Source organism: Elephantulus edwardii, unplaced genomic scaffold, assembly GCF_000299155.1.
Source record: "Elephantulus edwardii isolate Elephantulus edwardi_28Jun2011 unplaced genomic scaffold, EleEdw1.0 scaffold00063, whole genome shotgun sequence".
Classification (NCBI taxonomy): Eukaryota; Metazoa; Chordata; class Mammalia; order Macroscelidea; family Macroscelididae; genus Elephantulus; species Elephantulus edwardii.
In genome coordinates, this window is record NW_006399813.1 from 6080182 (window position 1) to 6094024 (window position 13843).

General features: G+C 50.9%; 1 protein-coding gene across 1 annotated transcript in view; it reads left to right on the forward strand.

Annotated features, from left to right (window-relative positions):
• The first annotated feature begins 1968 nt into the window (after window positions 1–1968).
• Window positions 1969–13843, forward strand: part of RASSF5 (Ras association (RalGDS/AF-6) domain family member 5) — a 118832-nt gene continuing 106957 nt past the window's right edge. The window contains exon 1 of the mRNA XM_006887930.1: window positions 1969–2495. Coding sequence (XP_006887992.1) covers window positions 2042–2495 — 454 coding nt within the window. The 5' untranslated portion in view covers window positions 1969–2041. The remainder of the gene's footprint in view (window positions 2496–13843) is intronic.

The window sequence follows — 13843 nt, forward strand, 5'->3', positions numbered from 1 at the left end:
AAACCGCTTGATGAGGTGGGATTTCTGGGCCTCCTGTTCTCAGCTACACATGCAGAGGAAGAAGAGACCAAGAGGACCAAGAGGAGAGAAAAGCCACTAACCACAGCAAGCTGGGAAATCCCTGGGAATTCCGAAGAACTCTCAAATGCTTGGGAATGGCCTAAAAATTCTCTCCAAGCACGGGGGTGGGGGTGGGTGGTAGGTTGGGGAAGCAAAAGTGAAATATCCTTTACCAGACACTAGGGGGGGAACACCCATTTCTGGCCTGAGAAGAAGAGAGAGTCTCTTTGAAAGTCTAGAAGAATGTAGATAATTCCTAAAGTTGCAGGTCACCTCCACTAATTAATGTTTTAAGAGGAATTATGTTATGTGACCCTGAGTCAGTGTCAAGACTGGAGAGGAGGCAGAAGAATGCATCTGGTTTTCCACCCCGTACTCAATATACAGTTAAGAAAATTGGGTCCTTCAGACAGTCTAACTGAAGTTCAAGTCAAAGATCAAGGAGTCCTGGCTTTGTCTGTTCTCACCTGTGAGAGGGTTTAGAGCTACTCCTTTGTCTCTTCCTACTGGACAAAGATGCTGCTCAGAACCTGCTACATAACTTGCAACACTGAATGCAGAAAGAAAACGCTGGGCTCTTGGTCCAAACAGGAGACCTGGTGGTGAAAAGGTGAAGCGCTCCGCTGCTGAATGAAATGTCAGGTGTTCAAATCCACCAACCCTAAGGATTACAGCCTCACAAACCCTATTGGGCCGTTCTGGTAGCCTATTAGGTAACGAGTTGCACTGACAACCCGAAAGCAGGCGGTTTGAATCCACCAGCTGCTCTGCAAAGGAGAAAGAGGATCAATCTCCTCCCATGCCATTTACAGCCTCTGACAATCCGCTAGGTGATCAACTACGAGTCAGCTCTGACTTGAAGGCATGTAACACCAGCACAACTACGCTGTCAATAGGGTCAACCTAACTTGAAATCGACCAGAAGGCAATGGGTTTGTTTGTTTACTTGGTTAGGTTTTGGGTCAATCATTAAGGCAGGGAGATCCGAGCTTTAAAGCAGGCGCTGCAGCCCAGACACTGGTGGAATAGGGAACTCCAGGATTCTGCAGGTGACCTGTAGATTCAAAGCACGACTTCTTGGGCGGCGGGGGGGGTCTACACGTCTACACAGGCATTATTCTGACAACTTGTGGAGGAGGAGGATTTGACCTAGAAAAACTTCCCAGGCCCATGGTTCACCAGAATTCCAATCTTACGAGGGGAAGGAATACCCAACCGAGAAGGACCGCTGAACTAGGGGAAACGCAGTAACAGTGAAAGCCTCACGCGGCAGGCTTCCCCGACGCGGAGGCGGCTTCTCCGCATCTGCATGGGAAGCGCCCGCTGGTGCGCGCGTCCCCCGGCGTCACGGGACTCGGCGCTGCGGAGCGAGCGCTGACCCGGGCATTCCCACGCACGACCCCGCCGAGGAGGGCTGGACTGGAGGGGAGGGCGGGAACCAGCCACACAGAGAGCATCCCTCCAGTCGGCTTGCGACTGGGGGAGGTGGTGGCTTCCCTCCGGGGACTCCATCCTTAGGTTGCTTCAACCTCTCCTGGGGTTCTGGGGGAGGGGATGTTGAGGGAAGGGATGGACGGAAGAGAGAGACCCTCAGGCAAAACCTCTTCTGAGTTGTACTGTTAGGAGCCTGTCGGATGGGAAGACCCTGAGAGGGTCAGTTCACAGCCTCAGAAGTTCAGTTCACTTTCTCAAGGTGCCCCTAAAGCTACGCCCGTTGCCTCTCCCTCACCCTCCCACCCCCCTCCCCACCCCACTGCCTTCCCTAAATCACGCCTCCACCAACCCTCCCCTGGAGTCGGCCGGTGCTTCCCAGGGGCCGTGCTTCCTGCCTCTCCGAAATCTCCCCGCCTCCACCCCGCCCTGCTGGCTGCGGTCCCTTTAAAGGCGCGCGCGCCTGGGGCCGCCCCTTCTCTCGGGGCTGACTCGGGAGTACGGTCGCTACCGGAGCAGCCGCCGCCGCCACCGCCACCACTAGCAGGGTATGGCCATGGCATCCCCGGCCATCGGGCAGCGCCCATACCCTTTACTCTTGGACCCCGAGCCGCCACGCTACCTACAGAGCCTGGGCAGCCCGGAGCCTCCGCCGCATCCCGGCCGATCGTCGCGCCGCTGCGCCCCCGCGTCCCTCTCCACTGCGCCCGGGGCGCACGAGGGGCGCGGCGCCCGGAGGGCAGCCAGGGGAGACCTGGAGCCCCAAGCCCGGGCTTCCCGACCCCCTCGCTCTCTCCGGCCTGGTCTGCAGCAGAGACTGCGGCGGCGGCCTGGGGCGCCGCGACCCCGCGACGTGCGGAGCATCTTCGAGCAGCCACAGGATCCCCGCGTCCCGGCGGAGAGAGGCGAGGGGCACCGCTTCGCCGAATTGGAGCTGCGGGGCGGCCCCGGCTGGTGTGACCTGTGCGGACGCGAGGTGTTGCGGCAGGCTCTGCGCTGCGCCAGTGAGTGAGAGGGCAGGGCCGGGAGGGGCGCGGGAAGACCGCAGTCCAGGCTCGAGGGGCTGGAGCAGAGAGATCTTGCCACGACTCCAGAGGAGACTACGGCTTAAACTAACACACGTCACCCCTGGAAGATCTCTGCTGTCAGACCCCTGACCAAGATCCTCAGCGACTGCCCACTGGGCTTTTCTGTGGTGGTTTACCCACACCCCTCCCCTGACAGGTGCACGTCTCTCCCACCTGCAGGTTAGGGTCTGTGGCTGTAAAGGTCAGCCTATAACATGCCCCCCTCTTATTTTTGTTGTAAATTCTCATTCTATGATCCCTGGAGGTTGTGAGACTATGACTTAAAACATTTGACCCTTTTAAAATAAGGTCAATGGGGAAACGGCTTGTTTGTAGGCCCAGAACCCTCCTCTAAAAAGGACTATTGGGACAGGTAGGTAGTCTGTGCAGTTTGGGGTTTGCATACACATGACCTATGGTCTGGTGAGAGCCTTAAGTCACCCTGGACCTGTGCCCCCACCTACCGTCCACCTCTGGCCCTTCAAACCTTTAGACTTTCCTCCCTGTTTGGCTGTGCCCCGCCTCCCCTCTCCCTCCTCTTCAGATCTTGCTCTAAAATTACCCAACTCCTTGCATAGCCCCTTCCTCCCAGTGTTCAGGCCACTCCAGTCTTCTTCTGAGCCGGACACTCAGGAGTTTAGATTTTAGGGAGCTAACCTACAGTCTTACGTCCCTTTATTATTTTTTCTCCTACTGTGGTCAGAATCTATTCTGTGACACAAGACCAAAACAGGGTAGGGTGCCTTTAATGAGTGTCATTTTCCCAGATCTCATGCCTGTTGACATGTTTACCAGAAAAATATGATCTCCATAGCTATATATTTATCTGTTTAAATATGTATTTTAAATACGTGAAGGGCAGACAGTAAGCACAGCTTTCCAATAAGCATTTCTTGAAATGGATTATGGTTTGCATCTTTCTGCCATGGCCCTTCCCCCACAGCACCAGCCCCATGTCTCCTATCCAGCTGCAGCCCTAGGCAGCAGCAGCAGCTTCTTCCACCACAGGAAAACCCTTTCCAGATTGTGGCCAAGGAGAGCCAGGGTCAAGGGGGAGGTGGGAGATTGGAGGGGGAAGTGGATGCCACTCCTTCCACCACCAGAACCCATGGATCAAGTGCTAATTGAGAAGGACAGAAGTAGATAAAGTGTTGAGGGTGAAGGGCTGCTGTCATCTGGCTGGTTCTAGAATCCAATGTTATTTATCCCTGCGTGTGTTAGCAGCTTTCATTCTCTTTAGGGCTCAGGGGTTCTTAACTATGTTCACTAAACCTCTAACCAGGGAGAGACCCAGTACTCCTGCTGTAGCGCTTGTAGGGTGCTGCAGTCCCAGGAACTCTGCCTCCCTGGAATTCTAGTTTGTGTGAAGTCTTTTGCGAGCTGTATCAGTTGATCGTTTTGTCTTTGTGGCACATAAGTATCTATGTGAGTTTGCATGTCCATATGCATGGTACTCCGTGATTATGTGGTCCTCAGAACCATCTGAGAGCTAAGACTTGTCGGTCTAGTTCTGAAAGGTCACAGCCTTGACAATCCAATGGAGCATAGTTCTCTCTTCTTAGATACATGTAAGTCAGAATCTGCTTGATGGCAACTGGAATGGCCACTTCACGTTGTTATTGTGGCTGTATTAGGTGCTGTGGCGTCATGTATGACTTGTAATGACCCTCTGAACATCAGATAGAAACGCTGCCCTGTCCTCACCATCTCCATGCTCAAGTCCTTTGTTGAGTGCCTTCCAGTCTAGGGGCTCCCCTTCTGACACTACATGGAACAGTGTTCCGCTGCTATTCATAAGCATGCCGACATCCTGCTGTTTCCAAAGTTGACGGCCAGTCCAGCTTCTCAGTCTACCATTCTATGTCAGGATTGTCTGAGTAGTTCATCATTTTCTTGGCCATCAGACCCTGGTACGCAGACAGTAGTTTTTGGGTTTTTTCCCCCTCTTTATTTTTTGAAATAATTTTAATGAGCATTTACAGAGATTTTGGATTTCCATTCATTCATTGGCAGACAGTAATTTTGACTGTGTGACTTGGCAGAGTCCCTTGACTTTCCTGGGCTTCCATATCCCCCCATATAATTAGCTTAATATCCCACTCCTTGCTCTCAGGATGTTTGGACACTGGTAGAGCTGCAGTCAGGGGCTGCAGGCACGTCCGTCTTTGCCATTATTAATATATAACTAATTGTGAACCTGTGGCTACATGGGAACAGTTGGGAAATGTTCTGGTGTGCATGTGAAGGCTGGCAGGGTGAACTCAACGGCTTTCTGTAAGCCAAAGATCTAGCTCCAGGGTGAGGTCAGTTGGTTTGGAAAATGGAGGGTCATACTATGACTTTTAAAAAGGCAACTCCCTATGCAGGGAGCTCTGGTGGCCTAGTGGTAAGGAGCTGAACTGCCAATCTGAAGGCACACGGTTTGAATCCACCAGCTGCTCTGTGGGAAAAAGGCAGTCTCCTCCCATGCAATTACTGCATATGAAAAACCTGCAGGAGGGTCAGCTGTGGGTCAGCTCCCACTCCACGGTCTCTAACAGTCACCACAGGGCCTGGATCTGAGCTTTGGCTCTGTCACATATCACTGTGTGACTGGATAGTTCTATATCTCTGTTTCTTTACTCAAAAAAAAAAAAAAAGAGAAGAGTATACGACCTGCTTCCTCAGCTTTAATGTGAGGCTCATACAATTAAATTCAGGTGAAGCACTTAGGACCTTGTCTGGGAAATGCCATATGAATCTTTAATGCTGTTATTATTCTGAATCTTCTCCTGTCCAACAGTCTTGTAAGTCTCGTCTGGGCTTGTAACAACTCCTAGTATGACCTTGCCCAGCAGTGAGACAATTTTCAAACTCTGCCTGGGTCCTGGCCTGGGGTGGGGTGCAGGGTGGTGTGAGCGCCCTGAGCATCTTTGAAAGTGAGGGTATGAAGGGTCATCTGGCCCAGTGTCCTCAGAGGAAGGTGCTGTGACTGAGAAGCAACCTGACAGGATGCCAGTGACTAGGCCACTTTTATGACTTCAGGGTCACCAAGCCATCAGCTCTTTGCCTTTGTGTCACTGGTGCCCAGTGAAGTTCCAGGCACAGAGTCTCATGCAATGGTGATCAATGAAAATGTTGGCTTATTTGTGCTGCTAAAGCTCCAGGCTCTTTGGAAGCAGACAGAAGGGCAGTGTGTATGTGAGTGACATCTGTCTGAACAGGATGCAGACAGGGAATGGAAGCCATGTTGGCAAAATGAGCTTTTAATAAGGAAGGCTTGCAGAAAACTGTCCTCCTCCTGCCTGCCTGCCTTTTTAGTGCAAGCTCAGCTAACATATGTTTACCTCTTCCTCAAGATCCTTAACTGTGGGCTGATTAATACTGCATTTGCCAGTAGAATTCAGAGTTAATAGTCATTTCTGGAGCTGAAGAAGTCATATTTGAAAAATAGAGGAATAAATCCAGTGGGAATTGGTAGACAGAAAGAGGAAGAAAGATTGAGATTATGTAATTGTGTCCATGTGTTTTGGGGTGCTGGCAATGAGTAAGTGCTTGGCCACTAACCTCAGGGTTAGCAGTTCAAACTCACTAGCAACTCTGGTTTGAAGGTGAAGCAATCTGCTTCTGTAAAGATTGTTGTTGTGTGCTGTTGAGTCAGAACTTATGCATAGCTGACCCTCCAGCGAGTTTTCAGAGGAAATTAATCACATAGAGATTGCCCATCTTTTTCCTGTAGAAGTAGCTGGTGGATTTGAACCACGTGCATTTGGGATTACAGCACAGTTTCTTACCACTAGGCCACCAGCGCTCCCTGTAAAGATTAGAGACCAGGAAACCCTGTGGGGCAGTTTTATTCTGTCTGGTCGTCAGAATTGACTCGATGGTGATGGGCCTGGTTTTTATTCTGTTTTTGGTGGTGAGAATGCGTTTCCAGCACTACAGGAAGGAAGGAATGGTAAACAGCAAATAACTACAGAAACTCCTAAGCTGACCTTTGGCTTTGTCCTTGCGACGCCCCTCTTAGCACGGACCTTTTCTTCCTATAGAAGGCACGGAGAGCCGACCTTCCACCCATCTCATTTTGGTGGTTACATCAGACAGCTATCCCGGAATGTAAATCCACCCTTACTAATGCCTTGTTGTTCATTGCTGGCAAATAACTCCTGGTGACCTTCTGTGCAGTAGAATGGAATGTTGCCCAGGTCTGTGCCATCTTCACAGTGCTGGAGCCATTGTGTGTCTTGAATGCCTTCCAACCTAAGAGGCTCATGTCCAGCACTGTGTCGGGCAATATTCTCATGGAATCCTGGACTAGTTCTTGGAAGTAGATTGTCAGGCTCTTCTTCCCTGTCTTTGCTGGAAACTCCACTGAAAACCTGCCCCCGTGGGTGAGCCGGGTGGTGCAGTGAGTCCTTCAACAGCCAGCACTTATGTAAGGAGAAACCTGTCAGAGAAGGAAAATACACAGTCTCTATGAAAATGAGGGCTAGGAAAGTGCTAAGACTTCGCCTGCCAAAAGCGGAAAGCTTGCGAGACCCGGAAAAACAAAGCCCATCCTGTCACTTTCTAGCTGCCACAGGCTCATTATATTTGAAATATTGGTGGCATCACTTCAAATCTCATAGCGACACGCGCACCACAGTAGGACCCATTCACAGATGGCGGCAGTTCTAACAGTCTTCAGGCCAGCGAATGGTCTGTCGAGTAGGAAGACCTGAGGCCAAGGCAGTGTTCATGGAGGGACGAACTAGTCAGGTCCCTTGTCTGCTCCTGGGATCCATGTCTCTGCACGGATAGTTGCTTGGAGCTACAAGGTGCTAAGTGATTGGAATTACAGAGTTAGAGGGGGTTTCTAGGGTACCTGCTCCCCTGTGATGGGCTGTGATTGTGGTCTGAGTCCTCCTGTTTGGGTCACAGGGTAGAGACACAGGGCCTGGCCTGGCCTGGTGAGCAGGCTACTCTCTCACGGAGCCCAGCCTGTCCAGTTCTGTCCTGTCACTGCATAAGTAAAGGGGCTTACATTGGCTCTCTGGGCTGTGTAACAGCCACCTGATCCTGCAGACCCACCACTCTAGGATGGTTTTCTGTAGAAGAGGCTTCTTGTAGCAGAGATGTCCTGGTCTCTGAGTGGTGCAACCAGAGGTGCCTCAGAGAAAAGGCCAGGCAATCTGCTTTTGGAATTGCACCGCTGTGAAAACCCAGCAGAGCACAATACGCCGGGTTGTGGTGAGTTGGAGGGAATGCCATGGCCACTGGTTTGGGTTTGCTTTGGGAGCAGAGTGAGGTCTTCGTTCTAGGCCTGATGGCACGTGTCCTGTGTGGTCCTGAGGCTCCTGATTTCCCTTGTGCACTTGGCAGGCTCTTGTCTAGTGCACCCAGCAGCCCTGAAGTGTGTGGCCTGAAGTGTTTTCATTGATCTAGCCCCATGTTTGACTTTGGAGGTTAGGAAAATTAAACACTGGAATGATTGTTTCGTTGTTAACTATGGTGGAATCTCCCTCCCCCTGCCCCTGGCCCTAAGTGGGTTCTTCCTTTTGGGAAAAATCTTATTGGTGTGTTTATGTTTGGGGACAAGGAATGCTTTGAAAGTCCCCCAGGCTGCCTCCCTGTCTCTTCTCCTCTTTGCTTCCTGTCTTGTGCAAAGATGAAAGTGGAAGGCTCTGACATGGGCTGGATTGCCCCCATTCATCCGAGCGTGGAGTTTTCTGATTAGGGAGTAAGGGGGGCTTGAATCCCAGGTACAGTCAAAAATGATTAATGCCACTTGTCTGCCAGCCTAATTAGACTTGGTAATGGCCGTGTCTGCTCGCCTGCTGATCCTGTGGAGTTATTAGATGGAAGTCAAGTGACATCTCCCCCAGCGTTGCTGATTTGGTCTCGGATCCTCTTGCTTCCCCCTAAGTTTACTGGTTAATCGGCTTGTGCCCAGCCGGGCATCTAAGCCTGGAGTGACAGGGAAAAGACAGCCCCCTGCTCCGCCCCAAGACTGCTGCCTGGCTGGTGAAGTGCATTATTCTGCCCCAGGGAACCAGGCGTCTGCCTGTGGAGAGGCTGCGCTCTGGTCAGGGGACTGAGGCCTCGCCAGCCCAGCCCAGGTCTGCAAATGGACACAGTGAGCATTCCTCAAATGTCAGCAGTGCTTTAGTGTGAAGAGCTGGAGTGTTTTCATGCCCTCTCACGGTCATACTCATCCTGAGGTCAGAGCTTAGGGATACGTCTGCTGGGCATCATGGTGGGAGGTAGAGCCCCTGCCTACCTCTTCAGGTAGGCTTAACTCCAGCTTGCTTCCAGGTCAGCTCAGTCCCCAAGCCCTTCCCTCCTGTGTCCTGGGGTGAGACAGCCACAACAGAGCCGCCCTGTGAGGTGCTGTTTGACTCTCCACACCCATCCACCTTCCTCAGTTTCCCCATGGCTGGGTGCTGTTGAGGCAGATGAGGAAGCTGGAAAACACATCTCTGGGCTTTCCGGTCCTCATTCCTGAGATGGTGAGCTGAGCATTCTTTGTGTGAGGTTTGTGGGTGTGTGAGGATTTGTGGGTGTGCATATCTCCCCTGCCCTCCCCATCCTGTGCCCAGGATCTGTGCAGCCACGAGGCCTCCCTCTCCCGCTGCAGCTCCTGTGGGGTGGCAGGGGCTTCCTCCATCTCTGGCGTCTCTCCTCTCCCTCACATGAAGGCCAGCCCTGACTGGGGAGATGAGTCACTCTCGGGGGTGTGGGGTTTTTTGTTTGTTTGTTGTGGTTTTTTGTTTTGTTTTGGTTTTTTTTCTGAGAGTTTTGCCAAGTTTCTGTCTATATGTTCCAGGTTGGATCTCTGGGGTGGGAAGGAGTGAGGAGGCTGAGGTGAGGAGGCCAGTCAGGGTGCAAGGCTCGATCCCTGGGGGCACTGTTTTAATCAGTGGAATAAAACCAGATTTGGGGGCAGAGTGGTGACGAGTAGGCCTGCATCAAAACCAAGACTATCTTGGTGCAGACCTGTGCGGGTGACATTTGTGTGCTCTCTGACGCCTAGACTTGGGACTGAAGGGACACGGGGCGAGCCAGTGGGCCCTGAGACTTCTCTGCGCCATGGCCTATAGGCGCAGTGCTGGGTTCAGGCAGATCCCGTTTTTTTGTTTTTTGGTTTTTTTTTATTATTTTTGTGTGAGTGTACCATCAAATCAGATCTGACTGGTACAGGAGGAGATTGTCCCTCCTTCCCCGGCAGAGCATCTGGTGGATTCGAACCGTGCGCCTCTGGGATTGTAGTTGCAGTTCCTTGCCACTAGGCCACCAGAGCTCCCCTGATCCTGTTGCAGTCTGAAGTTCCTAGAGGAGAGAGACAGCTCATGAGCAGGCACCCCTAGGGAAATCTGTGATGTCTGAGTTTTACTGTTTTTCTTATTATTACTCATTTTCCCCCTTTCCGAAAAGGACGGAGGAAATACACTGAGGGTCTGTGCCCAGCCTCCATCTTAGTAGAAGAGGAACCATTGGTAGTGACCCCCAGGGACTGTAGCAGGTTCCAGATCTTTTTCTAGACCTTCTTGTCCACACCTAGGGAACTCTGGTAGCCTCGTCTGTAGGGCATTGGGATTGCTAACCCAAGAGTTGAGCGTCTCTGAAAGTTCAAATCCACCAGTGGCTTCTTGGGAAGGAGAATAATAGGCAGTCTCTTCTTGTGTGATTTATGGGCTTCTGTAACCCAATGGAGTGTCAGCTATGACTTGGTTTCGACTTAATGGCAGTAAGGACGAGAGACCCACACCCACTGCCCTGGTACTGTTCACAGGGAAGCAGGCGGAAGAGTGGCAGGCTGAGGGCTGTAGAAGGGTAGTGCTGGGAAGCATAATCTGTTCAGCCCTGTGTGTCACTGAAGTGGCTTTGTGTGACAGTCACTGTGACCACACTGGTTGGGCCACGTTTACTGTGGAGGTCCTGCACGCCACCCTCTGTTCCCTCTTCCTGATTCTTGGGCAAACGCTTTTCCAGGGTGAGGCGAGGCTTAGCAGATAATACCCGCAGTGGCTCCTACTTGATGCTGCTAGCAAATGAGAACTTGGCTTTCCTGGACCTGAACACCAGTCAGACCTGGAAGAGAGAAGGCTGTAAGTTTCATGAAATCAGACACCAGGTTCATGAGTCAGGTCTAAAAAGGAGACTAATATTCTCTGTGTGTCTTTTTCTTTTAATCTGTTTATGTTTTGTTTCTATGGAATGCTGGATCTAGGGAAGAATTTTCATCATGTTTGCTAAAGATCCAAGTTGGTTTTCTGTGAATGTGGTCCAAAAGCCTCAGACTCATTGCTGTGGCGTTGGAACCAACTCCAAGCTGAGAGGAGAGCGTCCATATTTCTCCCGAGGAGACGCTGGCAGATTCAGTCCGCCGCGAGGGGCCGGCTTCACTTCAGCGGCTCAACACCCTGTGGGCTCTGGCACCAGAGCTCCCTTGGGAAATTCATGTGCAAGTTGAGAATGGTGAAGAAACCATGGAAACAGAGATTCCTTTTGTCCGATTTGCTTGTATATGAAGCATTGTCATATGCACTGGCTCTGCTGAGCCTGCAGGCACCCTGTGATCTGGGTAAACCAGTTGCTGTCCAGTCGTCTCTAATTAATGGCGCCCTCCTCTGTGTCCAAATAGAGCTGAACTCCACAGAGTTTGCAGCGGATGATTTTTTTGAAAGTAGATAAGCTTTTCTTCTGAAGCACCTCTGAGTGGACATGACTTTTCAACCTTTTGTTTAGCAGTCAAACATGTTAATTATTTGCACTACCCAAGGACTCGTTAGGGCTGTTGTTAAGTAGTCTTGAGTCCAAACCAGCTTATAGCTGACCCTCTGGTGGGTTTTCAGAGGCAGTTACTTGTATGGGAAGAGATTGCCCAACTTTCTACCAGGGAGCAACTACTGGATTCAAACTGCCTGCCTTTTGTTTGGCAGTACAGTTTCTAATCACGAAGCCACCAGAACCCCTGCCGTTGTTAGGGCAGTATGGCTGCTTTAATCAAGCTGTTGTTCTGGTGGTGTACCATTGAGTCTGAACCGACCCGTAGCTGACCCTCCAGCAGGTTTTCAGAGTCAGTTAATCACATGGGAGGAGATTGCCCATCCTTTTTCTGTGGAGCAGCAGGTGGATTCGAACTGTGTGCCTTCAGGATTGCAGCACAGATTCTTATCACCCGGCCACCAAAGCTCCCTGGTTTAACCATACTCACCACATAGACGAGAAGGCACATTATGCAGGGAGGGCAGTCACTTGTTTGAGGTAACCCGGCTCTTAAGTGGTAACACCAGTACATTTTACCTCATGAACTAATGTCATTTAACATGTGACTTGAGTTTCCTTATTCATTGACCTCTCTTCTTCCAGGGAATGCTCCCCAAAAAAGTGGTACAAAAGATGAAGTGGTAAAAAAGATGAGAGCGAGAGTGAGGGAACAGCCGAGCCGTGTGTGGGCTAGAGAAGCGACTCTGTGGCTGTTCTCAGGCCTGTGCTCAGCTTGTGGGTCTTAAATAGACCTTCAGCATGAGAGCACTGTCAGGTCTTTAAACAAAGGGTGAAATGTTTCTGAATCCCAGGGTTTCTAAATCCTTACCCGGCCCCATGGTCAGGGGTATTTTGTGGCTCGTCCTGTCCTTCATTCACCTCCATCAGTCCTCAGGTTCAGTTATGGGACTCGCCAGGATCCAAAGCAAACCCAACAGGTTGGGTCCCAGAGGGACCAGATGAAGTGAAGAGGAGGTGGGTAGGGACTGGAAGGGAGACTGAGGTAGGACGGACTTCTGAAGCCATTCGGAGTGGTATGGCCCTGTGGGAAGCATGGAAAATGGGATGAACCCCCCTCACTCACCCTGACTTGTGATGTGACCCCGGCCCAATGTCTCATTTGGGTAGAGGCCTCATCACCTATATTCTTCTTGCCGACTTGCAGGAGGATATTTATTCCATGCAAGTTGAATGGGAAGTTGGAGATTTTGTGGTTTCTGTTGAAACAATTATATCCTTTTTTTTTTCAACTGAGGAAAATATTTTAAAAAACAGTAATTAAAAAAAACCCCACAGAGATGCCTCACTAGTCACTGAGAACACACTCCAGCTGTAACTTGAGAGGTTGAAGGAAAGGGTCGAGCACGGCATGCACGGATGTCTCTTCTGGTGCCTGGTGCCGAGTGTTTAAAACTCCGACCTGGGGGCATCCTGACATGAGCAGGGTATTTCAAGGTGAGGCTGTGTTATAACATTAAGACTTTACACAGTGAGACCGGTCACTTCTAAACCTTTTGGGCCTTGACTGCCTCCTTCAGCATCATTTACAGGCATTCCCATCTCCAAATCGAGCTTCCCTGGACCACCCCTACAGTAGAAAACCTGTTGTTTTCAGAGGGTCAGGAGTGAAGGTTCTAGAGCCTCCCAGAGCCATCTCTCCAGTGCTTTCTGGCTAGATTCTCACATGACTTGGCGTGTCAGAGTGGCTGTGGGATGAAGAGAAAGGAGAAGTAAGGTCAGCGAGTCTGTGACAGGCTATTCGGGAAGGATCTCCCTCCCCCCATTACACGTGATTCCTATCTGAAAATCCCCCATCATGCCTGGTTTCTCCTCTCTGAGGGTGTCAGCTGGAATGGGATTGCCATCCTTGCCTGTACTCAGCCGTGGGGAGTTCCCAACCCAGCTGGAGATCTGTGTCCAAGGATAGGAATTGGGCACTGGAAAAGGGATGTTGGCTTCCAACCCTTCCAAGTGTTCTCTCAGGACCTGGGCTCACTCATGCCTCTCTTCTGAGGCAGCAGTTGCTGGGTAAACTGTTGTTAGCAACTGTTAACTTCTTGTACCTCCCATTATGTATGACAGAGTTGAACTGCTGCATAGGGTTTTCTTGGCTCCAGATTTTATGAGAACAGCTTATCAGGTCTTATCTTCCTCAGAGCCACTGAGGTGATTTCAAACCACCAAATGTTTAGTTAGCAGTGGATCAGGAACCACGTGTGCCTCCTGGGTTCCTTGCTGGGTGACCAATGGATGCCAAAGGTCCCAGGAAACCCAGGCTCCAGGGGAGAAAAGAACCAGCATCCAGCCCTCAGGAAGGATGACACATGGGACGTTTCTACATTAAGTAAATGGTTTGTAAGCTGTGTGCACACTTAGGAGATGTATTGTTGCCACACCAGTGACAGAGGCCCTTTTACACAAGGATTAACTAAACCCGGGCCCTCCTGGCCTGATTCTCCGAGAGAAGGGCAGGTGATAGGAAACAGGTTTGAACAACAAACAGTGAGCAGTAGGTGTGTGTGTGTGTGTGTGTGTGTGTGTGTGTGTGTGTGTATTCC